The following is a 25,746-nucleotide window of genomic DNA, read 5'->3' as shown; positions in this document are numbered from 1 at the left end:
CAAGTCCCAGGAACTGGCGCACTTAGCACTTCATGGTGGGTGGCGGGCAGGCTGCCAGGACCTGAACCTTTCCCATGAAGGGCTTCACTTGTCCTCTCCCTATAGCGTTCCCAAGATATGTGGTCTCTTGCCATCCAGTACGGCATTTTTTTGGATTGGCTGTCACCCCGGCTGCCTGCAGGGACCTCAGGATCACAGCTACCCACTCTAGGTGGTCCTTCCAATGGCGGCTGTAAACAACCACATCATCCAGGTATGCTGCAGCATAGTCTCAGTGGGGTTGGAGAATGCAGTCCATCAGCCATTGAAACACTGCCAGTGCCCCATGGAGGCCGAAGGGCATCTAAGTAAATTGATACAGGCCCATTGGGGTGGCAAAAGTGATGTTTTCCCTGGAGGCTGGGTTGAGGGGGATCTGCCAGTACCCTTCACTCAGATCGAGTGTGGTGAGGAAGCAGGCCTCCCTTAGATGGCCCAGCAGTTCATCTACACAGGACATCGGATATGCATTGAATTTTGAAATGGCATTGACACGTTGGAAGTTGATACAGAAGCGCCGTGTTCCATCGGGCTTGGATACCAGCACTACTGGGCTGCGCCATTCGCTTTGTGATGGTTCAATGATTCCCAGGTCTAACAGCCTGTACTTCCTCTTCAACGACTTGCTGCATGCGGTATGGCAAGGGCCTGGTTGACTCACAGATCACCACCCCAAGTTCCGTCTGAATGGTATGAACAACTAGGATTCTGTAGCCCGGTTGGACTGTGAAGGTTCACGGAAACACCTGCAGGAGGCACTGGGTCTGCTTACGTTGCCCCTTGGTACGTGTCTCCCTGAGCTGGAGTCCCACAGGGTCCTCTGTCAGGAGTACACGGGGGCCCAGCTCTGGCTCCAGTGGGTAAGGGTTAATTAATAGCCCCTCTCACTCCCGTCAGGGCTTCAGAAGGTTGACATGATATAGTTGAGTTTTCTTGTGCCAGTCGGGCTGGTTGACCTCAAAGGTGACGGGCCTGACCTTTCGGACCACCTCATAGGGCCCTTGCCAATGGGCCAGTAGCTTTGACTCGCCCAAGGAGGAGGAGGAGCAGGACCCAATTGCCGGGTTTGAAGCCGTGGAGCCAGGTGTCCCCGTTATAGGCTTGAGCCTAAGCTTCCTGCGTGGCCTTCAAGTTTTTCCAAGCCAGGGCTCTTGCTTGAGAGAAGCGTTCCTGGAGCTGGAGGATGTACTTCAGGAGGCCCTGGGTCAGTGATGGGGCTTGCTCCCATGTCTCTCGCATGAGGTTCAGCAGCCCCCGCAGGCAACATCCATACAATAGCTCAAAAAATTTTGTGGAGGATTGGGGCACCTCACAGACTGCCAGAAGCAAGGGCAGGAGTAGCTGATCCCACCAGCGTAGGTCTTCTGGGGGAAACTTGCACAGCATTTCCTTCAGGGTGTGGCTAAACCGTTCAACCAAGCCGTCGGTTTGCAGGTGGTAGATGGAGATGCACAGCTGGTTAATCCCCAGGAGCTCGCAAACCTGCCGCAGCAGCTGGGAGGTGAAGTTGGTGCCCTAGTCAATGAGGATTTCCTGGGGATTTCCCACATGAGTGATGACCTTCATGAGTTCATCAGCGATGGTTTGGGCGATAATGCTCCAGAGCTGCACTGCTCCTGGGAAATGGGTGGCATAGTTCATGATGACCAGCACATACTGAAATCCATCAGTGCTTTTCGGAAGGGGGCCCACCAAGTCCACGGCCACTTGATTGAATGGCATTTCTACAATGGGCATGGGGATCAACAAGGCCTTGGGCCTCCATGGGGGGGGGGCAGCTGGCTGACATTCTGGACAGGAACTGCAATAGTTCCTCACCTCCTGGTGCACACCGGGCCAGAAGAACCACGTCAGAATTCAGGTGAGAGACTTTTCCTGGCCCAAGTGCCCTGCAACCAGGATTACAGCTTGTTGGTGACATCGAGTCACAAGCAGTTGGGTCTGGAGCTCTCCAGTGTGGGGGTCTTGTTCTACCCGATAGAGATGGTCGCAATGCAACTCAAAATGAGGCCACAGCTTTGCCCAGTACGGATTGATCAGGGTCCCATCAATGGCTGCTAGCCACTCATACATTCGACTGAGGGTGGGGTCCTCCGTTTGGTCCTGGAAAAAGTCGCTGTTAAGCACGGATTCAATGGCAGGCCCTGGCGGGGGGTCCTTGGACTCTCCTCCAAGTCCGTTGGGGTCTGGTTCCTCCCCCTCCTTGAAGTGGGTCTCAGGGCAGCCCCCTTCTAGTGCTGGGGTGACCTCAGGGCCTTTCTCGGCATTTGAGCAAAGGACCTCTGGGAACTCGGGCCAATCATGTCTCAGGATCACTGGGTAGGCTAATCGAGGAGCTAGGCCAAGCACCATTAGCCATTTGACCCCATCCACAGTTAGCCAGACTCGGGCACTGGGGTAGGGCCGTACATCACCGTGGATGCATTGCAGTCAGATCATCCCCAGGTGCGGGTCAGCTAGGAGGCCTAAACTTTGGCAGATTAGTGTCTGGCCTCAGCCTGAATCAATCAGGGCCAGGGTCGGGCAATCTCCGACAACTACTAGCACCATAATCTTGGTGGCCTGCGGCCCGTTGGGCGCAGGTTTCTCCAGCGCAAACATGACTGAAGCTGCTGTCCATCTTGGTGCAGTCCCATTGCAGGGGTCTGTATTTCCCACAGGAGAAACATAGTCTGATCTTTGGATGCTCAGGCCAGGTGGACGCTCCCACTGTGCTCCTTGGGGGGCTTCAATTGGTCCCCCTGGGGGCGCTGGGGCTTGTTGAATGGGCTCGAACAGCTGGTCCCCCCGGGGCTTCAGCTGCGAAGAAAACCTCCATCACAGTGACGGCAGCAGCCAGCATTGCAGGCCGATGGCAGAGGACCCAGGTACTTCCTCGCAGCGGGAGGATGTGGATGAATTGTTCCAGAATAACTTGCTCAGTGAGGTTGTCTAGGGTTTGCCTCTCGGGCGGTAGCCACCACTTGCATGCCTCCCTCAGCTCCTGGGCCACCAACCAGGGTCGGGTGCCCACAGGGTATGTCAGACTCTGGAACTGCTGCCAGAAGGTTTCCAGGCTGATGTCCAAGGCATCTAGGATTGCCGCCTTTACCCAGGTGTAGTCCTGTACCTCCTCCATTGATAGCCCTTGGTACACGGTTTGGGCAGTCCCGGTCAGCTACGAGGCCAGGAGGGTGGCCCATTGGTCTCGGACCCACCCTGCGACTAATGCCACCTTTTCAAAGGTCATGGGGAAGGCCTCGGGGTCATTGCTGGGGGCCATCTTGGTCAGCTGGATCAACGGGGCTATACTGGATGGCCCAGTGGCGTCTCCCGGCTGGGGTTCCGTAGGACGGGGGAGCAGAGTCGCCAACTGCTGCAGGCATTGTTGCTGGTGGTTCCAGTTCTGGTGTCCCAGCTCCAATATCAGCTATTGCTGCTGTGTCCCTAACTGCTGCACCAGCTACTGCTGCTGTTGAAGCTGGGGTGCTTCCTGCTGCTGGATCTTGGCCAGGAACTTAATGAGCTTGTCCATGTCCATGGTCATCCTGGGCACGTTCCTCTTCAGACCCCTTCTCACAGGGGTCAGGGGACCATTGCCCACATTCTCCATCACATGTAGAGGGGCTTAACAGGGCTCGTCCCTCTCCGAGGTGGCGGGGGACCACACTGCCTCATTATGTCCTCACGGTTGCTGGTGTGGAATCAGTCTGGTCACGGGAGTCTCTCACAGGGGTGACCAGGAAGATGCCACAAAACAGTTATTCATGCCCAATCGTGTATTGGCAGCTCCTCCAGGTAACTGGTGACGGGTGGGCTTGGCAGCTCTTCAGGTGTTGGTCGGGCGGGCCAGTCTTTGGCTCCGCCGCCAGTTGCCAGGGTCTCCCAGCTGGGAGCTAGGCTGGAGGCATCTGGCCTCTCCAGCGGCTGTTCCCCGAGTGAACTCTGTCCCCATGCTTTTCTACTTCCTGTCCTGCGCCTGACCCTCTGGGAGGTGGGCTCATAGCTCTCTGGCCCCACCCACTCTGGTGTCTGGGGCAGTGGAGGACCACACCGCCTCGTTACAGGGACATACATTTTCTGTCAGCTCTTTTGCTCATAGGTGGTATGGTGGCTGGTGTTTGCCATACTGTTTCCGCTGGTTCCATCAGTGTGTCCTTCACTGATACTGACTGTATGCCGCTTTTGCCAGGGACAGAACAGGGATGGAGTCTTAGAACTTTTAGTAAGTAATCTAGCTAGGTATGTGTTAGATTATGATTTCTTTAAATGGCTGAGAAAAGAATTGTGCTGAATAGAATGACTATTCCTGTCTGTGTGTCTTTTGTAACTTAAGGTTTTGCCTAGAGGGATTCTCTATGTTTTGAATCTAATTACCCTGTAAGGTATCTACCATCCTGATTTTACAGGGGTGATTCCTTTACTTCTATTTACTTCTATTTCTATTAAAAGTCTTCTTGTAAGAAAACTGAATGCTTTTTCATTGTTCTCAGATCCAAGGGTTTGGGTCTGTGGTCACCTATGCAAATTGGTGAGGATTTTTACCAAACCTTTCCCAGGAAGTGGGGTGCAAGGGTTGGGAGGATTTTGGGAGGAAAGACGTGTCCAAACTACATTTCCCAGTAAACCCAGTTAGAGTTTGGTGGTGGCAGTGGATATTCCAAGGACAAAGGATAAAATTAATTTGTACCTTGGGGAAGTTTTAACCTAAGCTGGTAAAAGTAAGCTTAGGAGGTTTTCATGCAGGTCCCCACATCTGTACCCTAGAGTTCAGAGTTGGGAAGGAACACTGACAGTTGGTGTTGACTCTCAGTCACCAAGCCCCCAGAAGGGAGTCTCCAGGCACCTCCACCCTGGATAAAGCAAGTAATCTTTCCTCCAACAAATCGAGGAAAGGGGAAACATCACTGACACAGGGAGAACCATTAAAGAGAAAATGGTCTCCAGCAAGATCACTGCCCTCAGTGCCAATGGCTTGCAGGGTGAGCATGTTCGATGCTCCGGGCACCTCCGGCACCGCCTGCACCAGGAGTATGAACAGTAAAGACAAGGAATTGAGTGGCAGGCATAAGACAGCCTCCTTCTCCACAGCACTGACCACTCCCAGGAAGGGCACAGTGCTGATAGCACCGAAAACAACAATGCTACCCCTGATACAGCCTCCTATGGAGCAAGGACCCACAAGATCTAAACCGCCAACATCAGCACTGACCAAAGCCACTCAGAAGAGGGCGGCACCAATGCAGGTGCCTGACCATATCTACTTGGCACCAACTACCTCAGCTCCAGACATGCTAATAATCGCTCTACCAGGCTCTCCCATCTCAGCACCGACCGCCCCCTGGGACCGCCAGCACCAAAAAAAAAACCAGGACTCAACGTCCATACTGCACTTCTCAAGCAATGAGGAGAATGACATGGAGGAGGGAGTATTCTACTCCAGACACTCCTCCCCTTCCAGTATCAAACCTCAACCATCCCACACAAGTGCCAGGGACCATCCTCACAGAGACATACCCCCATGGATGTTCCCATGCTTTTCATTCCTGATGCAATGGGCACACTGGGACCCATGGTCGGCATACAGATCACAGCTGCAAAGGAGTCACTCTCCTCTCTCTCTCCCCCCCCCTCTCTCTATATATATATATGTATCTATATATATCTTGACTTTAGCAAAGCTTTTGATACGGTCTCCCACAGTATTCTTGCCAGCAAGTTAAAAAAGTATTGATTGGATGAACGGACTATAAGGTGGATAGAAAGCTGGCTAGATTGTCAGGCTCAATGAGTAGTGGTCAACGGTTCGATGTCTAGTTGGCAGCCACCATCAAGCGGAGTGTCCCGGGGTCTGTCCTGGGGCCAGTTTTGTTCAACGTCTTCATTAATGATCTGGATGATGGGATGGAATGCACCCTCAGCAAGTTCGTGGATGATACTAAGCTGGGGGGAGAGGTAGACACTCTGGAGGGTAGAGATAGGGTCCAGAGTGACCTAGACAAATTGGAGGATTGGGCCAAAAGAAATCTGATCAGGTTCAACATGGACAAGTGCAGAGTTCTGCACTTAGGACAGAAGAATCCCATGCACTACTACAGGCTGGGGACCGACTGGCTAAGCAGCAGTTCTACAGAAAAAGACCTGGGGATTACAGTGGACGAGAAGCTGGATATGACTCAACAGTGTGCCCTTGTTGCCAAGACGGCTAACGGCATATTGGGCTGCATTAGTAGAAGCATTGCCAGCAGTTCGAGGGGAAGTGATTATTCCCATCTATTCAGCACTGGTGAGGCCACGTCTGTAGTACTGCGTCCAGTTTTGGGCCCCCTGCTACAGAAAGGATGTGGACAAATTGGAGAGTGTCCAGGGGAGGGCAACGAAAATGATTAGGGGGCTAGGGCACTTGACTTATGAGGAGAGGCTAAGGGAACTGCGCTTATTTAGTCTGCAGAAGAGAAGAGTGAGGGGGGGACTTGATAGCAGACTTCAATTATCTGAAGGGGGTTCCAAAGAGGATGGAGCCTGACTGTTCTCAGTGGTGGCAGATGACAGACCAAGGAGCAATTGTCTCAAGTTGCAGTGGGGGAGGTCTAGGTTGGATATTAGGAAACACTATTTCGCTAGGCGGATGGTGAAGCACTCGAATGGGTTACCTAGGGAAGTGGTGGAATCTCCATTCTTAGAGGTTTTTAAGTCCCGGCTTGACAAAACCCTGGCTGGAATGATTTAGTTGGTGTTGGTCCTGCTTTGGGCAGGGGGTGGGACTAGATTACCTCCTGAGGTCTCTCCCAACCCTAATCTTCTATGATTCAAAGAAAGCAGATACAACCCCCTAAGGAGATGGCCACAGGACCCTCTGAGGCACCTGAGGACACAGTAGAGGAGTTGGAAGACACTACACAGGTCCTGTCACGAGAACATAGCTCCTTTTCATCCCCAGATGAGTCAGTCATGACCCTCCTCCCCACCCACAGTAGTGGACGACTCAAAACAATTCCAAGAATTGTTTAGAAAGATGGCACAAAGCCAAAACATCACACTTGAAGAGGTGACTGAGAGAAAAGGGTACTTGTTCTATCCAGGGACGAGGTGCCTGGAGACCCCCTGCCTGGTGGCTTGCTAGTGTCCAATGGAGGAGTAAGGGATTTTTCCATTAGGACCATTTTTAGTCTAAGATCCCTGTCTCTCCTCGCTCTGGCTTTGAGTGGGCGCATTTCTGGGGAATGTGCACTTCCCCTAAACAACGGACGCATTGTGAGCGGCCGTCTGAAGAGGTATCGCGTCCTTGCACAAAGTACATCTTTTGAATCTAGGCAAGCCTGGCATTATCTTTTTCTAATTTCCTAATTAAACAGAAATAAAGAAGGAGAGGGATCTCTCCGAAGTGTGTGTGTATTTGTTTTTTGAAGTCTAAATAGTTTTAAACTGAAGCTTAAGACCATTTCTACACTATCTACTAACTATAACTAACTAAACCCTAATTGCTATCTAAATTGTTCTATTTCTCCATTTTAGGTCGTTTTAAGACACTGCTGTTGGAGCTCCATCTGCAGCTGAGGATGAAAAGGAACTGAAGGGGTCGGGAAGTGTGAGCACCAATGGTACCACAAAGCAGCTACTATGCACGCGCATCCCAACCAGGCACTGCTACCAAAAGTCTCTGATAAGCAGTGCCAGGATGCACCGACACCTAAAGTGGAGCACGCACAGGGACAGAAAAAAGAGCAGTTGCTTCAAACCCCAGATTTCAATAAGAAAAAAACAACTGTAGCTTCAAAGGAAATCCAAGACAAAAGGTTAAATACCAGTTGAAAGCTGATTAATTGGAACAACTGAGAAGAGAGAGACCAATACAGAATAAAGAGGACTGCCTGAAGTAAGACAGTGTCCTAGAAAGAGCTGGAGCAGCACTGGGAAAAATCTGGGGCACAACTTCTGAGAAGATTCTGAAGGGAAATGAGCCAATAGTAATTGAAATAGAACACAGGAAAGGACTCAAGTCCTACTACAGATGTCCTCGGAGTACAAAAAAAATCTGAGAATAAGGGGAGTTCCAAATGTCTCACGCAAGGAAGCTAAGACTCAAAAGTAGGAATCCTGTGTGTATGGTGTCTTTTAAAGAACAGTATTTTCCGCAAAGGCATAGCCAAACACAACATTGGAAATAAAAGATTTGATTTAAGAGGCTATGTGACTTTATTTGCAATTTTTGTTTTTTAGTTCTGGACATACTGTGTGCCTTTTTAAGGGGATTACACGTTAGAAAATGCAACTGAATTTGATTAGATAACTATGAACACCATCCCCATTGTACATAATACAGTAAACTACAAACAGCTTCTTTGTAGCTAGGAGGTTCTTTTTGTTTGTTTTGTTTTTCATACAATGTGAGTGTGTTTTTTAGCAGTGATATGAATAGACAATGGTGAGAAAACTTGTTGCTTTGCTGTTGATGCGGACAGTTTTGAACATTAATTCCAGATCTACTGTCATGATTCAACATTTAGTGGCCATTTATAAAGCATTTCCATGTGATTGTAGTGATCGTGAAAGGATAGTAGTGTAGTAACGACAGTAGCAGGGCAGGCTTCCCCACACCGTACCACCAACATGCCTCAAACCTTTGACCTGGAGGGAGCACCTCTAAGAGTAAGAGGACAATTTGACACAGCTGGTCCTTGGCCTCTTGCTGGTACTACCGAAAAAGACAGCTGTAACCTCTCATCTCTCTCTCCATTCTATCCAAAACAATGGAGTTAAAAAAAATCACATGGCTATCCCATTCCTCCAAATGTTCCTTCAAACCCTTTCATTAGCTTCTCATTCTCCATATTAAATTACTTGTTTTAACCATCAAGGATCTGGACAAGTCCATTCTTGCCTAAGGGTAAAATTTTCAAAAGTGCCTCATTAAGGACTTTTCTACACTGACATTTAGTTTGCAGCAAGTTGGGATGTTAATCTACCCGCAGTAGCCTGCTGTGCACTAGATGTCCCCCTATATCTCTATACTTGTCTGCGCTTCCTTTTACCTGTGCACTGTGTGAATTCCCTCTTCAAATGGGACTTGTACTTCCTCTTCACTTAGGTGCTTTTGAAAATTCCACCCCTAAAACTTAAATTCTATTTTTTAAATATATTGTGATAATTGGGCCTACAAATTTACCCTAATTGTAAACTAAACTGTAAAAAGTGAGCAGAAATTCATAAATGGTCACAAACAATTTTATATATCAGATCATTAAGAAAAGATGTAAGGAGGAGATAGAAAGACTGAATTAATTTAAACAGAAAGGGTTTTACTAATATCACACAAGAACAATGTTGAAATTGTGACTGGTAATCAAGAGGAACAGAAGACCAGAAATCAATGGACCAAAGTCGGTATGTCAGAAATTAGGCCTATTTGTGGACAAAATACTAAGAGGACAGACTCTTCCACCCAACACTTCCTTTTGGAGTTCTTAAAAAGAAAAGACTTTTGGGAAGAAGCAACTGTCTGCCAATAACCACTGCAGCAAGCTTTATCATCAGGGTTGCCACCTCCACTATCTTCTGGGACCTTCTTCATCCTAATCCTGAGAAATGTCTTGACCAGACTAGGCCAAAAAGGAGGACCCAAATAACACCGCCACCTCTACTGGCACCGGTTAAATCCCAAACATTACCTGGGATGGGACTTCATCTCCTACTTCTCCCCTCCTTCCCGTGCGTCTTTTCCCTTCCCCACCTCATTTCTTTTCTTTCTCATCTCTCTTCTTTTGCCTTCTGTGTAATAAGAGTCTATCTTAGCTGGCAACGATGCTGTAAGCCTGTGACTAAAGAGGCAACTAAAAACAATGCCCAAAAACAGCTGCTACAAGTTTGCCAGAGTGGCTGATAAGACTATGTGCTGCGCTTGTGTTTTTCCAGCAGTGAGGCTGCAACACCAGAGACAGAAGCTGCATTTTCTATCTTTCCTATTCTTTTCTATCCCCTTTTGTGTGTGATTGTCTTGTTTTGTCTTTATAAGAAACAGGACTGATTTGTAACATCATCAACAGCTCCAGACCATCTCAACTAACTTCTCCTTTCCCAAGAAAGGACAGCAGATACCATCTTTAATACCATCTAAGAAACTGTCTAACAAGGGGCCTTTCTTTCTCAAAACTCTTCAGCTAAAGGGAAAGGGAACAAGGGATGTTGTTAAAATAAAAGCTTTATTTAATACACTTCAAATGCTTTAACTGTTTTTCTTTCTTTTCTGTATCTTTAACAAACTTTAAAAGACTGTTTAATGGTGCATTTGCCATCATGCTAAGCAGGCTAAGGTCTCCGTATACCAAGCCCCAAAACTGTTTAGAACTATTTAATGTTCGACAATGACTGGGCTATGTTAACACCTTTAACTCTTTGGGCCCTTTATTCCATCCTAATTAATATATTTCCCTTCACTCAGAAACAAATGACCCAGATTTTGTCAAACTCTGTTAAGAAATTTGCTCTCAAGCTAGGACCAGGTATGATATATTTCAATTGAAAAGCAATAATTTCACAAGTTATATTTGTACAGAAATCCCTTCTCACCCTAAACTAATAGTAATGAGCCATATGCTGCTCTTATTTAGACTCATATAAATCTTGAGTAACTCTATTAACTTCAGTGGAGTTACTCCACACATACATCAGTGAGTGACCAGAATTTGGTCCAGTATCTCCTACCCAACGCTATAATAAAAAAATGGCATTATGAAAGCAGTAATCTGATTGGATGATTCCAACTATGTTTATCTGTTATAGCTATACTATACTCTGGTCTCTCAACCAATTTCTCCTCAGATAAATCATTACTAAGGGAAAAACAGTAACATATTTTACATATATTTTATACTTTTATACTTTAATATTTTTATATTTAACATATTCTAGTTGGCAGCCGGTGTCAAGTGGAGTGCCCCAGGGGTCGGTCCTGGGGCCGGTTTTGTTCAATATCTTCATAAATGATCTGCAGGATGGTGTGGATTGCACTCTCAGCAAATTTGCGGATGATACTAAACTGGGAGGAGTGGTAGATACGCTGGAGGGCAGGGATAGGATACAGAGGGACCTAGACAAATTGGAGGATTGGGCCAAAAGAAATCTGATGAGGTTCAATAAGGATAAGTGCAGGGTCCTGCACTTAGGACGGAAGAACCCAATGCACAGCTACAGACTAGGGACCGAATGGCTAGGTAGCAGTTCTGCGGAAAAGGACCTAGGGGTGACAGTGGACGAGAAGCTGGATATGAGTCAGCAGTGTGCCCTTGTTGCCAAGAAGGCCAATGGCATTTTGGGATGTATAAGTAGGGGCATAGCGAGCAGATCGAGGGACGTGATCATCCCCCTCTATTCGACATTGGTGAGGCCTCATCTGGAGTACTGTGTCCAGTTTTGGGCCCCACACTACAAGAAGGATGTGGATAAATTGGAAGGAGTCCAGCGAAGGGCAACAAAAATGATTAGGGGTCTGGAACACATGACTTATGAGGAGAGGCTGAGGGAACTGGGATTGTTTAGTCTGCAGAAGAGAAGAATGAGGGGGGATTTGATAGCTGCTTTCAACTACCTGAGAGGTGGTTCCAGAAGGATGGTTCTAGACTATTCTCAGTGGTAGAAGATGACAGGACAAGGAGTAATGGTCTCAAGCTGCAGTGGGGGAGGTTTAGGTTGGATATTAGGAAAAACTTTTTCACTAGGAGGGTGGTGAAACACTGGAATGCGTTGCCTAGGGAGGTGGTGGAATCTCGTTCCTTAGAAGTTTTTAAGGTCAGGCTTGACAAAGCCCTGGCTGGGATGATTTCATTGGGGATTGGTCCTGCTTTTGAGCAGGGGGTTGGACTAGATGACCTCCTGAGGTCCCTTCCAACCCTAATATTCTATGATTCTATGAAAGTCTAACATTAGATTTGTCACTTGTTATTTTACTCTCTAAGCTTATCCGGCAGTTTCGGATGCAAGAAGGTGGGTTTGAAGTAGTGTCAAGACATAAGAGTTTCTCAAAAAAAAGCACTTCTTCCTTCCTTCGGTGTTCTAGTTATAGACAAATCACAGGAGGAGAAATACAAAAAAGTCTCACAAGAACTCCTGGAAGTTTTAAAAGAATTGTGAATGGAAGTAGGGAAGCTTTAAAAGCAAGTTAAATTAAAAGCTTTTTATCTATCATCACTCATAGAACCATAGGGTTAGAAGAGACTGCAAAAGGGTCATCTAGGCTAAATCCCTGCCAAGATGCAGGATTTTTTGGGTCTAAACCATCCACGACAGATGGCTATCCAGCCTCCTTTTGAAAACCTCAAGTGAAGGAGCTTCCACAGCCTTCTTAGGCAGTCTGTTACATTGTCCTACTGTTCTTACATGTTTGGGTATTTTAACACACTTTAAAATGTATATACTTATCTTGAAAATATGATAGGGCTGGACTCATGAACAGTTTAACAAATATGCTAGTGCTGTATGTTTCCCTGCAGGATGTGAAAGGATTTTCAAAATTTGCAGTGTGCTATTGAGAATATAACCAGGATGAGCTCTATTAGATAATAGTTGTTATAATACTGATTTATGGGTCATATAGCTTCCTTTGCAGCTCTGCCTTAAAATAACCTGGGTTTTGAATAGAAAATGATGTACTGTTTCTGTGTAAGCTCTCTTGTGTTGCCAAGTCATTTAAATAAAGAGTTGTGATGCACAGCTTTTGCTTCCATCCTCCTTCATTTTGGTATAATATTTCTGCATTAAAGATGCATTAAGAACGTGATCTTTTTGGACTATTTTTTGCTGCAGCTAGCAACCTCTAAACACCCTCTGTTATACAGCACTGATTCCAAAGGTATTTAACTATCTCAGATTTACAGAATGTGGATTCTACCAGGAAATTGCATGACTCATTCGTTCTCAGAAACAGCTGGTTTTGAGAGTTCATTTAGAGCTTGACTCTGCCATCCTTACTCATACTGAGTAGTACCTCATGCCTCAAGGAGTCCCTACTTCTAAAGTAAGGTAACTACTCAATAGGAATATGTGTGGCAGAATCTTTGAGTCTCTAGCTCCACATACAGTAAGCACAATTAGAAACGGACGTTTATCATTTTCTGTATTTGTGCAAGTTGTGGATTTTTTGTCAAATTTGTTTTGCAAATATGGAACAGATGATGGGATTTAGCATAGGAACTTCATGTACGTCTAGGGCTGAATAATAAAAATAACCAGGATAGTGGGAATTAATTTTGGCATGTCTTGTATACTGTTTCTAGTCTAGCCTTCAGAACTTGTAGTCTTCATGAATCCCATTTATTAAGTGCAGATCTCACTAACATATAATATTACAAAATCCTGTTACTAGCTTTTGAGTTAGATGAAGAAAAAGCATGCCCGTCCACTAAAAAAAAATAAAAAAAGGAAACATACAGACAAACTATTTCAATGGTACAGAGCTAACAATAAAAGTAAAAAAATGATGTTAACAATGTTACAGCTAAAAAAAAAAAGCCAGAAACTCAAGAAATTCACAGTTAAAATTTAAACACCAAACTTAATTCAGCACCTTAACCTACCCTCTGCCTATAAACTAATCTATTTCCTAGTCCTTCTTACCTCCATCTATATTCCCAATACAGTCCATGGAATACATATCACTATCTTTAATCATGCTGAACTACATATAGACTGTGACCGTCTACATACAAGGATGCACCAGAAGCTCACTCTTCAAGTCCATCTTCTCAGTACAGGCCAGATCATCTTATTCTTCACAAGTGGCCCCAAGACCACATCTTTCCTTATCCATCCATGCACCAGAAAGCCTATTTCACCTAATTCATCTTCACTGTACAGACGGGAAAAATCTTTTATTTGCTCTGCACACATTCCCTGTAGGGGTCAGAGACTGGATACAGAGCTCCATCTTTACCTTGATCGTTCTGTACATGCTATCCACAAACACATACACCTTACAATGGGCTTTGTTCCTGCTCTATCTTCTACAGAGCTAATATGCATGAGGGCCCTGCTTGGCCTCAGGCAGAATACAACTTGGCCTAGCATGATTCCCTTAGATGACTTCCAAAATCATGTGACAACCTTCAGGGTCACAATATGCCCAGTCCATCTTCTCAGGTTTCTGCACAAGGCAAAGCTAGCAAGAAGCAGGTATTAGCAATCAGCTGTGAACTACCCACTGGCAAATTTTGGTGTTCTATCTAGCATGTAGTTTAAATCCCAAAGATACAATCGTAGTCTCTTAGCATGCTTGACACATTCTCAATCTGCAATGAACACCATCCTACACCCTAAGTGCACTGGAAAAATGGGTACAAGTTACAGGATCACACATCTGAAGAGCAGAATTCATATACTCAACAGGACAAACAAATAAAATATAGCAACTGCTGATAGTCTCCAATTCACATATGAAAGATGTGTATTGCATCCATAATGGAATATCTTGAGTCTCTAGGGTTACTTAATGGTATTTCCAATCTTACCTCTATATTAAGAAAAATTCCTCTGGGATTTATACAGAAATTTATTTATGGAGGTGATGCAACAATTTATATGCAAAAGCCGTCCTAAAATACATCCCTAGCCCCACTTCATTTGTTGTTGGCTTTATGTGCTAACATATTGAAAAACCAAACATTTCTATAATCATTTCTAAAATAATTAGCATCATGAATATGGGACCTGATTGTCCTCTGCTCTGCACTTGTGTAGTCATTTACGTCTGTGCAAAGTGGACGTAAGTCACTACCAATCCAGAATGGTAGTATTTTACACCCACTTTGCATGGTGTAATTGACTAGGAAAAGCACAAGGCAGTGGAGAATTAGGCTCACAATGTCCACATTTCTATATAAAAATGGTATTTAAGAATTAAAAGCTCTTGGTGATACTACTGGTATCGAGATAATAAAAGAAACTGTACCTTTGGAAGGAGCTGGATTGCCTGTAGAATTCTTTGCCTGTGTCCAGAGTTAAGAATTCCTATTTCCAACAGATCCTGATCTTCCATTACATTGCTTCCCTGAAAAAGGAGATATTCAAATCTGAAACAATCCTGAAACAAACCCTTAAACTGTGTTTAAAAGAAAATAACTTTATTTAACATACAGTATGACAAGAATAATAAATTACTGATGATTGCATTGATTTCCAGGTCTATAAAATGTGAAAGGACCTTGAACTCATGGACACTTACTAGTGCGCTGGCCGAACTGCCAATGGAGAAACTACAGTTCCCACTAAAAAACAAATCCCATAAGTGAATCTTTCTCCTCTACCCCCTCCTGTCATTTGATTGAGGACAGGGATGTAATTATAAAATTTAACTATATGCATACAGTGCCTCATCTGTTTCTCTTCCCCCTGCCCCATACACGATATCCTTTCTTCCTCAAGTCAGAAAAAACATCACATACAATAAGATCAACACAGTGGAAGCAGTTAGATAGAATTATTTAGTAATATGTTAGTAAAATGCCTTGTAACAGGGTGGCTTGCTGTTGGACTGGAGAGGCTGGGGCAAAGCAAACCCTGATCACAGAATGAGCTCCATCTGAGTCAGGCAATTTCTTATAAAGAGCAAAAGGTGATTGCAGCAAGTGGGAAACTCAAGAGGTTGTACTGAGACTTCAGAGAATGTAGGGAAGACCCTGAGACCAGGGAAATTGCTCCAGCTAGGAAGGGTTTGGAATAGCCTGCTAAGTGAGGAGGATTCTGACCAGAACAGGGGAGTTAGAGCTGTACCCAGCTGAAGGAAGGAGGGAAGACCTTTGAGTTTAGTTTTGAACTTAAAGTTAATAAATCAGACTCTAAGTAGGGTTATTGTGACCGGACTGGAAAAACCACTGTGGCATTTATTTGGGGATCCAAGAAGGCAAATTGAGGTGAGGGGCTGCGTGCAGGCCTACCTGGTGGCCACCGCCAGGAGTCAAGAGGCCACTCATCTACATGCCTGAAGAGCACCCTCAACTCCCAAAAGTGAATTAAACTTGGCATACATAGTTTACAGATTCCAAGGCTAGAAAGAACCAGTGTGATCATTAGTCTGACCTCCTGTATAACACAGTACATAGAACTGCTGTGACATCCAGGGACCCCAAGGCTGCTGTGACAGCCAGGGACCTCAAGACTCTGATGGAGGGTAAGCTTCCCTTCTGTATGGGACACAAAAGACCCCACTTCAGAAACTGACAAAGATCACTCTGATAACAGTGGAGCAGAACCCATGTGGACAGGAGATAGGTGAGCCAAACCCAGGGGATATTAACAGTGGCTTGCCTGTGGAATGTTCCAGGCTTTCAGGTACTGAAAGTGGCATTGGTACTGTATGCTGTTGTGGAGCTGGTGTAGAAATTACAGTAGCTGGTACCAACTGAAAGCCTTCCTGCACCACCAAGAATGCTGGTACCAAAAGGTTAAACAATTCTCTGGCAGCAACATATACTTCCGCAATTTTCTGTACTGGAATTGGGTCATGAGTCTGGCATACAGCAACTTCAGGGGTTGACCTCAACAGACCCTACACAGGTTCCAGAGTCAATGAACCCCCACTTTGTAGCAGAGCAATTCTCTGGGGGAAAACTTCCCCTCAGAGTCCCTCCCAGAAACCTTGCCTCTAGACGTCCTTTGTACCAAAGGTACCAGGTGCTTAGAAGATTTGTATCTATTCTTTAGTACTGGGGACACCAAATGAGGTGCTGAAGACATCTCAGGAGGTGCACTCAGTATTGATGGTGCCGCACTCAGAGTATGCTCTGAACCAAATTGCTCTGATAGAGGGCAAAGTGCCACCTCCATAAGGGGACACTTAAGTCTAACTGCTCTATGTTCTTGTCACTGATGCGGGACTCCCCCAAACATTTTAGGCAGCTAGAGTGTGGGTCACTGATCGGCATAGGTCTGACACACAACCAGCAGGACTTGAAACCCTGAGAGTGAGGCATGGCTCCGCTCCTAGTCTTGGAACCAAGAATCAAATTTGGTCCAAAAAGCACTTAAAAACTGAAACCTATCACTAACACTGACTATACTCTATATCTAACTAACTACTAAACGACAAAAAGACTATATACAAGTGTGAGGAAAATAAACTTGCGATAGAGGACTGGAAGTGCTCCAACAACCATCACTGGCTGTAAGAAGGAACTGAGGGGTATCAAGGCGGCTCTGTCCTTATACTAGCATGCAGAGGTGTGTGGCAACAGAGGGTGCTCAAGCTGCTCCAGTGGGTACTACTTGGAAAAAGCGATCCGACAACTGTGCACAAGACGTGCACACATCTACACTGGAATAGACATATGCAATCACTTGAGGGCAACCTTAACTATTGGTATTGTTATTTGCTCCACCTTTAATGAAAACACCAAAGGCTTTGATGCTGTAGGTTTCTTAAGTCTGTTCTATAGTCCTTAGCAAATTCTTTCAGCTTTGAATTGAAGTAGGAAAGATCTGCGAAGACTGCTTGTAGTGGGCCAGATTTAGATCTCTCTTATTCCAGTTCTACATTAATATAACCTCATTCCCTTTAATGTATTTCCTTGTGATTGACTTTAATAGAACTATGGTGATCTACACCAGCTAAGGATCTGGCCCAGCATGCTTTAAAGCTTTTATAAGTTAAAGTCTACTCATTTTAAAAATATTTCTTCAGTTAATTTAACAGTTAAGATAAAACACTGCTAATAAACCATCCAAAGATTAAAAACATAAAACTCACTTTACAATAAACTTTCAAACAGTGCACTTTTTCCTTCAGGCCTAATCTGCATCAAACTATCAAGATGGCAATTTCCTGTTTGATAATTATTCTTTTACATTACATTGTAAGACTTGTAAAATTAGTTATTTAAGTAGTTATCAAATATTTTTCATATTATGCTGAGTTTTCCTTCAACAAACACTTTTTGCATGTGAATCAGTGTTGGAAGGAAGTACTTGTTTCAAGCAAAGCTGCTAACACATCAATAAAGCAAACACATTACTTACTCATGACTTAGTGTAGTATTTCTATGAACACACTGAATATGCATTATTAGTGATGGATGAACCTCATAAGGCTTGGATATTCACATTAAATCAGCACCTGGGCTGGAAATCTTATGAGAACAGCCTTTCTTATGAGGTTGCTTTTCTGTCTAATCAGGTTTGAAATGCTGATTTTTGGCAGTCCCATGTCTAGCCTCAGATTATGCCTTAATTACACCTGTGCAACCCAATTGTCTTCAGTGGAATTACCCAGGTATAACAGATCAGAATTTGAAGACAAAGGGGAGGTCTTGCATATGAATTCTGGATAGCAATTCTGTACAGAGATTCCAAGGCCAGAAGGGACTATTGTTATTATCTAGCATAACACAGGCCATCAAACTTTCTCCCCAAAATTCCTGAAGCTCAACTTTTAGAAAAGCATCCAATCCTGATTTAAATATGGTCAGTGATGGAGAATCTGGCTTTTCAAAAGGAGAGGTATGAAAAATCATATTAATTCCCCCTTCAAATTCTAAAATAGTTTCTGTAAATAAGTAATAAACAAATGGCATGACAGTGTAGTATAAATATTTTACTTGCATTCATTTGGGATGATCTTGTAACAGGGCACTCACCTCTTAAATGCTCACAGTCCTTTTCTCCCTCTGATGCCACCTGTAGGCTACCAACTGGCTTTGGTGGGTCTTTAGTGGCTTGACCCTCCAGCAAGTCACAAAGTCTGAATGAACTCATTCACAAAGTCTGAATGAACCCTTATCTCAGGGTTAAGGTTCTTAGGTCCTCTCTCTTCCTGAATACCCAACTATGTAAAATGCAGCCAAACAAACTCTGGTTATCCTTCAAGTTCCTTTGCCCCTCTGGCCCCAGCCTGCAACTGACCTGCTAAGGCCATGCAGCTTCTTTCATTTAGGCCAGCAGGGCCCTGATTAATTGTTGCTACACTCTCAATAAAAGGCTCAGCAGGTCTAGAACCCAGGCTTACACAGCTGCCAGGCAGCAGATGTCTCCATGCTGCCACTCAATGGCAGCCATAACCAGCTTACTCTCCATTGCCCATGACCCGGTGTGGAGACAGACTATGGGAAATCCTGTCTCAAGAGGTCTGACAGGCAGCAGCCTCATTGCTCTTGGTTGGCTCCCCACCCTACCTAAACCCAAAGGGCATCCCAGGAAGCGAACAGGCAACAGTGAAGATCTCCCGTAGCTGCCACAACCATTCCTGCTTCCAGACTCCTGGCTTTGACCTCAGCTTGATTTGGACTTCATCTCCTGAGTCAGATCCTGAAATCTGACTCAGACTCTGACCCTTGGTATTGACCCTGGCCTGGAACCTCACTATGAACTCCTCCACTACTCCCAGACTCAGGTTTGCCCCTGCTCTTACCTTTGGTCCCAAATGCCCTTCTTGTGATCCTGATTCTCTAGCCCTGGGAGGACCAGGTCTCTGTGGTTTCCAAAACGGCTGATCTAGAGACTCCTCTCTAGAAAAGTTTGGAGGACGCACCTTCACTGCTCTTTTCCTCTCAGCTTGCTGCTTCTTTGGGCAGGGTGTAGTACAGTGGTTCTCAAACTGTGGGTCAAGACCCCGTTTTATCGGGGTCACCAGGGCTGGCTTAGATTTACTGGGGCCCGAGGCAGAAACCCAAGCCCCACCTCCTAGGGCTGAAGCCTGACAACTTCAGTCCTGGGCAACGGTGCTCAGGTTACAGGTCCCCTGCCTACAGCTGAAGGCATTGGTCTTTGGCTTTGGGCCCCCCACCTGGGGTAGTGGGGTTCTAGCCTTGGCCCTCCCCCACCTAGGGTTGCAGGGCTCAGGCAGGCTCAGGCTTCCATCCCCCTTCCTGGGGTTGTGTAGTGATTTTTGTTGTTAGAAGGGGGTTGTGGTGCAATGAAGTTTGAGAACCCCTGGTGTAGTTAGTAGCTGCCCCCCGCTTCTTTTTAGAACGCAGGAAGAGACACTTGGGAATCCCTTCCTGTGGGGTACCCTCACCTACCTTCCCGGGGAGAGCTGGAAAAAGACCCAAAGGAAATCAGCCTTTGCCACCAGCTAATTAAACAACATACACAAACCTCTTAGGGACACAAAAATCCAATCCTGTTCTTTAAAAAGGTAAATTTTATTAAACTCCAAAAGAAAGGAAATACATTTGGAACTTAGGCTTTTTTCTAGATCTTAAAAGAAACAATTACAAAAATTAAGCATCAAGATCGCTCTCTTGAGGTTCAGCTTAAAGGTTACAAGCAAACAAAAGCATCTGGGGTTAGCACAGAGGAGTCCACAAGCCAATAAGAAATAAAAGAAATAACCCTAATCGCATCTTTCTAGACATTCCCTAATTTACTTACATATCTGAGGCTTCAGATAAGTAGGTTAGAGGTATGAATTGATGATCTGTGACCATACCTGGCTTAAAGCTGCTTACAGCATTGCTGCTCTGTGTCTCCACTCTCCAGAGAGCCACAACAGACAGACAAAGGGAAGTTTTTTCCCAGTGTTAAAAAGATCAAGCCCTGCCGTTGGCTCTTTTGGTCAGGTACCCACTCCTTTCCTTTTACCTGGGGGCTTGTTACCCTTTTACAGGTAAAGCAAGTAAAGAACAGCTACTAACAGGGATTTTGTAGCTAATTGGCTGGCTTGGTGTCCCCAAAAGGGAGCTATCCACTCATTTATCACACTCCTGTTTGGGAAAAAAATTCTGTGATCGCATGTTGGACTCCTGGGTGATACCATCATTTAAAGACATAAGGTTGAAGTGCCAGCTACCACTGTGTAATCCGTGAGTTGGTATTTTTCATCTCCTGTATCTACTTCAAGGGAGTGTGGTCCATGAATAGTTCAAATGGGGCTCCCAAGAGGTAATAGCATAGTGCCACTACTGCCCAGTGTATGGCCAAGCATTCTCTTTTTATGGTGGAATACTTGGTCTTGCATTGTTGGAGCTTCCTACTTAAGTACAGGATTGGATGTTCTGTCCCTTGAAAGTTCTAAGACAGTATTGTTCCAAAGTCTATGGTGTGTAAAATAAAAGGTATTGGACATTGGAGCACCAGGTACGGACACAAAATGTCTTTTTTTAAAAAAATAGCTCAACATTCCTGGGTCCACAATACTGTTTTCGGTACCGACATCTTGATAAGATCTGTCAATGGTGTGGCTAATGTCGCAAAATGGGGAATAAACTGATGATAATCCCTACCAGATAGCCAAGGTCTCCTGGATGCCAAATTTAAATTTCTTCAAGTTTGCCATGACTCCAACCTCCTTCAGTGAATGCAGTACAGACATTGTATGCTCCACATGTGATTGCCAGTCTTCACTGAAGATTACCACATTATCCAGATAGGCAGCTGCAAATTGCCTGGGGTGAAGAAGCACATGGTCCATAAGAAGCTGAAAGGTGGCTGGTGTCCCTTTTAACCCAAAGGGCATGGTTATAAAATGGAACAGCCCTAAAAAGGTGGAAAAAGCTGTTTTTCCCCCAGGAGTCAGCTGAAAAGGGTATTTGCCAATATCCTTTTGTCAAATCCAGTGTTGTAACATACCTTGCTTTTCCATGCTGGTAAACAGTTTGTCAACTTGGGACCTGGGATAAGTGCAAAATTCTGTGGCCACATCCAAGCCCCTGAAATCCACACAGAACTTGGTTGTGCCTTCTGGTTTGGGCACAAGTACCACTGGATTGCTAATCTCGCAGTACCAGACTGCTGCTCGATATTCCAGAGCCAGGACCCTTAGAATCCTTGGGCTTGCTGGTGCTCACAGTATCTGAGGAACCTGCAGCTTTGTGAGTACACAGTGGAAGATCGGGAGGTGCCAAAATGGTCATCTGAACTGGAGACTGTCTCTTTAAGAAGATTCTCTCCCTAGAGAACTTGAAGCTTACCTCCGAGAGTCCTTTTGAGAAGATTTCAGAGATTTCTTCTTTGAAGCTCTAGGGGAGTGCTGCACTGAGGAAGCTGAGGCGATTGACTTGCTCAGAGACTGTTGTATGGGGTGGGTCCCACGGCTGGGGTGCGTCCCATGGCTGGGGTCAGAAGCCGGTCAGCACAAACTCTCAGTCATCAGTAGACAAAGCTTAAATTTCCAGTTCTTTCTGACTCTCGATTTTAATGCCAGGCAGAAGTTACACTTTTGGGAAACATGTGACTCCACAAGGCAACGGGCACATTGGGAGTGTCAATCATTCACCAGTGTTACCTTCTGGCATGAAAGGCAGTGCTTAAAATCAGAACTGGGCATGCCCTCACAGTGTTTAAGTTCCTCTGAGGGGGAAAAGGGACACAAAAGGACAACAGTCCTTATGCTAAACTAATATGTCTCTCTCAGTATATATATATATATATATATATATATATATTGTGACGGGGCAAGGCCAGATGGCTATAGAAAAGTAGTGGGAGATAGATATATTAGCTCCAGGCTAAACAAATCCTTGGTACCAGGATAAGTGAAATGGCAGGTGCTCCAGGTCAGTTAAGATGCCTGGGGCCAATTAAGAACTTTCCAGAAGGCAGGGAGAATGCTAGGTTGATTGGGACACCTGAAGCCAATCAGGGGCTGGCTGAAACTGGTTAAAAGCCTCCCAGTTAGTCAGGTGGGTATGCATGTCAGGAGCTGTGGGAGGAAGTTGCGCTGTTGGAGAGGCTGAGTAGTACACACCATATCAGGCAAAAGGAAGGAAGCCCTGAGGTAAGGGTGGAGTGGAGCTTGAGGAAGTGAGGGCTGCTGTGGGGGAAGTAGCCTAGGGAATTGTACATGTCATGTTTCTAAAAGGACCCCGACCTTTGTCCCCTGATTAATCACTGAGACTGGGAGACAACAGAGACTGTGCAAGGAAGGATAACTTCTCCTCACCTCCCTCGCTGGCTTATGATGAAAATGGCTCAGTGCACTGTGACCCTTGTCTCTAGAGAAAGAAGGGTTATGTGGAGGGTCACAGTGAGCCTCTGAGGCTAGAGAAATCTGCCAGGAAATGCGGGACCCATGGAGGCAAGGACAGAGCTCTGTCACTATATATATATATATATATATACACATATATATATAAAAATGAAAAAATAACACTACGTACTAACTGACTAGTAGATAAGAGAAAAAATACAGTTGAAGTAAGCTCAACTTGGACACTTTTGAGCCTCTGTCTCAGGCTGAGGCAATTGAGAAGGAACTGAGTGTGTTTTGCCTGCACAGTTCTCTATAGCCACGCTGCTGAGCACTGGGCTGCATGGGGCATAGGTGCAAGCTGAATGGTCACTGCTACCTAAAATCTCTCATCTGAGGCACAAGGCGTGTATGCGCACTGAGAGTGGAGTACCCATAGGAACATTATTTGAAGAACAACTAGGTGTTCATGCATCTGTACCACGTATTGGACTTCATTTTGGTCTTGGGAAGGCTGCTTCTCCCACGTCCCCTTGAACAGGTGCAGGATTCTCTGGGGTTTTCCACCATAAAGTAAATCAAAAGGAGAAAAACCTGTTGATGCCTGCAGCACCTCTCATACCAGTATGTCAGGACTTGGACCCAATTGTAAGGGTTCTCTATAGATACAATTTTTTTAACATGTTTTTCACGGTTCGATTAAACCTTTCTGGAGGTCTAGAGGGCTTTAACCTTTAGGAGTGCTCATGTTTCCCTTCATAATCAGGACATAAAGTTCATCCTTTGAGCTGTGAGGATCTCAGTGGGTGTGCCTACCCAAACGAAAAGCTGTAGCAGTTTCCTCACTACAGAATGTGCCATTACTGAGCACACAGGGACCGCTTCTGGGTATTGTGTGTCACAGTTCACCATGACCAATATATTGTCCCCATGCAGCTATTTTCCAGGGGACCCACAATATCGATCCCTATCCTTTCAAAGGGCATATCTATTAAAGGTTTGGGTTTTTGGTTTGTGGTCACTGACCTTCAGTTGCAACTAACCTGTAGGATAGGAGTGGACAACTCTATGTACATATGTCACCTTCACACTGTTGTCATATTGAAAGGTGTTAGGTTTGAGCAAGGCCTCTTGAATCAATGTGAGGGAACACTGAGTCCACAATCTGGACAGTGCCCTCCCCCCCGATTTCAACTTGGGCTACATATGCCTTATGGCACAGATCAAAATTGAGATCCAAGCTGTTGCACAGTTCTGTAATCCCACAATCTAGGAAATCATACTCCACGACATGACATGACTGACTGAAGTGCCCCGGCTTCCCACAGTGAAAACATACCACCAGGTTGTTGGTAGGGTCTGCCTAACCTCTTCTCTTTGGTATTTCTGGACTGCTGCTGCATGATAGGAGGGTAGGTGCCAACCATGATGGAACCTCCAGTAACCAGCCTAGGTCCAGAGGGGCTCCTCTCCTGGCATTTTCCTACCCAGCCCTTTTAGTTTCACCCTCATCTCAGCATTAAGGTTCTTAGGTCCTCCCTCTCCCTACAAACCCAGCTATACAAAATGCAGCCAGAAAACAAACTCTGTCTATCCTTCAAGTTCCTTTGGCAAGAGAGGCATACCATTCCATGTCACTCTGCTTGCAGCCAGGAACTGAACTGCTAAGGTCAGGGCAGCAGGGCCCTGACTGGCTGTTGCTAGGCCCTCTATCCCTTGGAGGACCAGGTCTCTCTTGTTTCAAAAATAGCCACTCTGGAGAGTCCTCTAGGCAAGCTTGGAGGACTTTCGTTCTCTGCTCTTTTCCTCTGCGGGTGGGGTGTAGTAGGACTGTGGGCCCGTAACAAGGAGCTGCAAAGGCTGAATATACCCCATCACATACCCATATATATCAATTATGACATTCTCTACCCATGGTTAATATAGCCATTCCAAATATGGCTTTATTCCAGGGATGATATATATGGATATAATATATGCATATGCCCTATAAAGAGAAATTTACTTTGAATAGGTCAGTAGAGTTGCAATAGAGCACCATCTCTGTCAGTAATGGCCTATCTTTAATGCACAAAACAGCTCTGATGAAGTGAGCTGTAGCTCACGAAAGCTCATGCTCAAATAAATTGGTTAGTCTCTAAGGTGCCACAAGTACTCCTTTTCTTTTTGCGAATACAGACTAACACGGCTGTTACTCTGAAAACAGCTCAAAGATACTCTAATATCCACACTAAGCAAAAGATTTCTAGGTTTGTAGACAGTATTTATTCACTTTAAACACAAAATAAAAAGGTTCAAGATTCCTTTTAAACAATATGCCCACTATGAAATTGCAGAAATACTCACTATGGTATGTAGCCTATTGCTGAAAACAGTCTCTGTACTGGAAGATAGCTAATGTAATACCTATTTTTAAAAAAGGCTCTAGAGGTGATCCTGGCAATTACAGGATGGTAAACCTAATTTCAGTACCAGGCAATTGGTTGAAACTATAGTAAAGAACAAAATTATCAGATACATACATAAAAAGGATATGTTTGGGGACAGCCAACACAGCTTTTGTAAAGGGAAATCATACCTCACCAGTTTATTAGAATGCTCTGAGGGCGCCAACAAACATGTGGACAAAGGTAATCCAGTTGCTATAATGTACTTGGACTTTCAGAAAGCCATTGATGAGGTCTCTCACCAAAAGTTCTTAAACAAACTAAGCTATTATGGTATAAGAGGGAAGGACCTTCCATGGATCAGTAACTGGTTAAAAAATAGGAAACAAAGGGTAAGAATAAATGGTCAGTTTTCACAATGGAAAGAGGTAAATAGCAGGATCCCCCAAGGATCTG

General features: G+C 45.1%; 1 protein-coding gene across 13 annotated transcripts in view; it reads right to left on the bottom strand.

Moving 5' to 3' along the window:
- The window catches only part of ANKS1B (ankyrin repeat and sterile alpha motif domain containing 1B), a 770,082-nt gene that overhangs the window by 265,699 nt on the left and 478,637 nt on the right, over positions 1 to 25,746 (bottom strand). For 12 of the 13 annotated variants that reach the window (XM_048835480.2, XM_048835488.2, XM_048835486.2 and 9 more), the window contains one exon: positions 14,957 to 15,055. In XM_048835480.2, the coding sequence (XP_048691437.2) occupies positions 14,957 to 15,055 (99 nt within the window). Of the gene's footprint in view, positions 1 to 14,956; positions 15,056 to 21,218; positions 21,238 to 25,746 lie in introns of those variants that run through there. The other variant, XM_075124266.1, reaches the window with a different exon arrangement.

Source organism: Caretta caretta, chromosome 1, assembly GCF_965140235.1.
Source record: "Caretta caretta isolate rCarCar2 chromosome 1, rCarCar1.hap1, whole genome shotgun sequence".
Lineage (NCBI taxonomy): Eukaryota > Metazoa > Chordata > Testudines > Cheloniidae > Caretta > Caretta caretta.
Note: the sequence above shows the minus strand (reverse complement) of the source record. Positions and strands in the feature narration are given on the sequence as shown.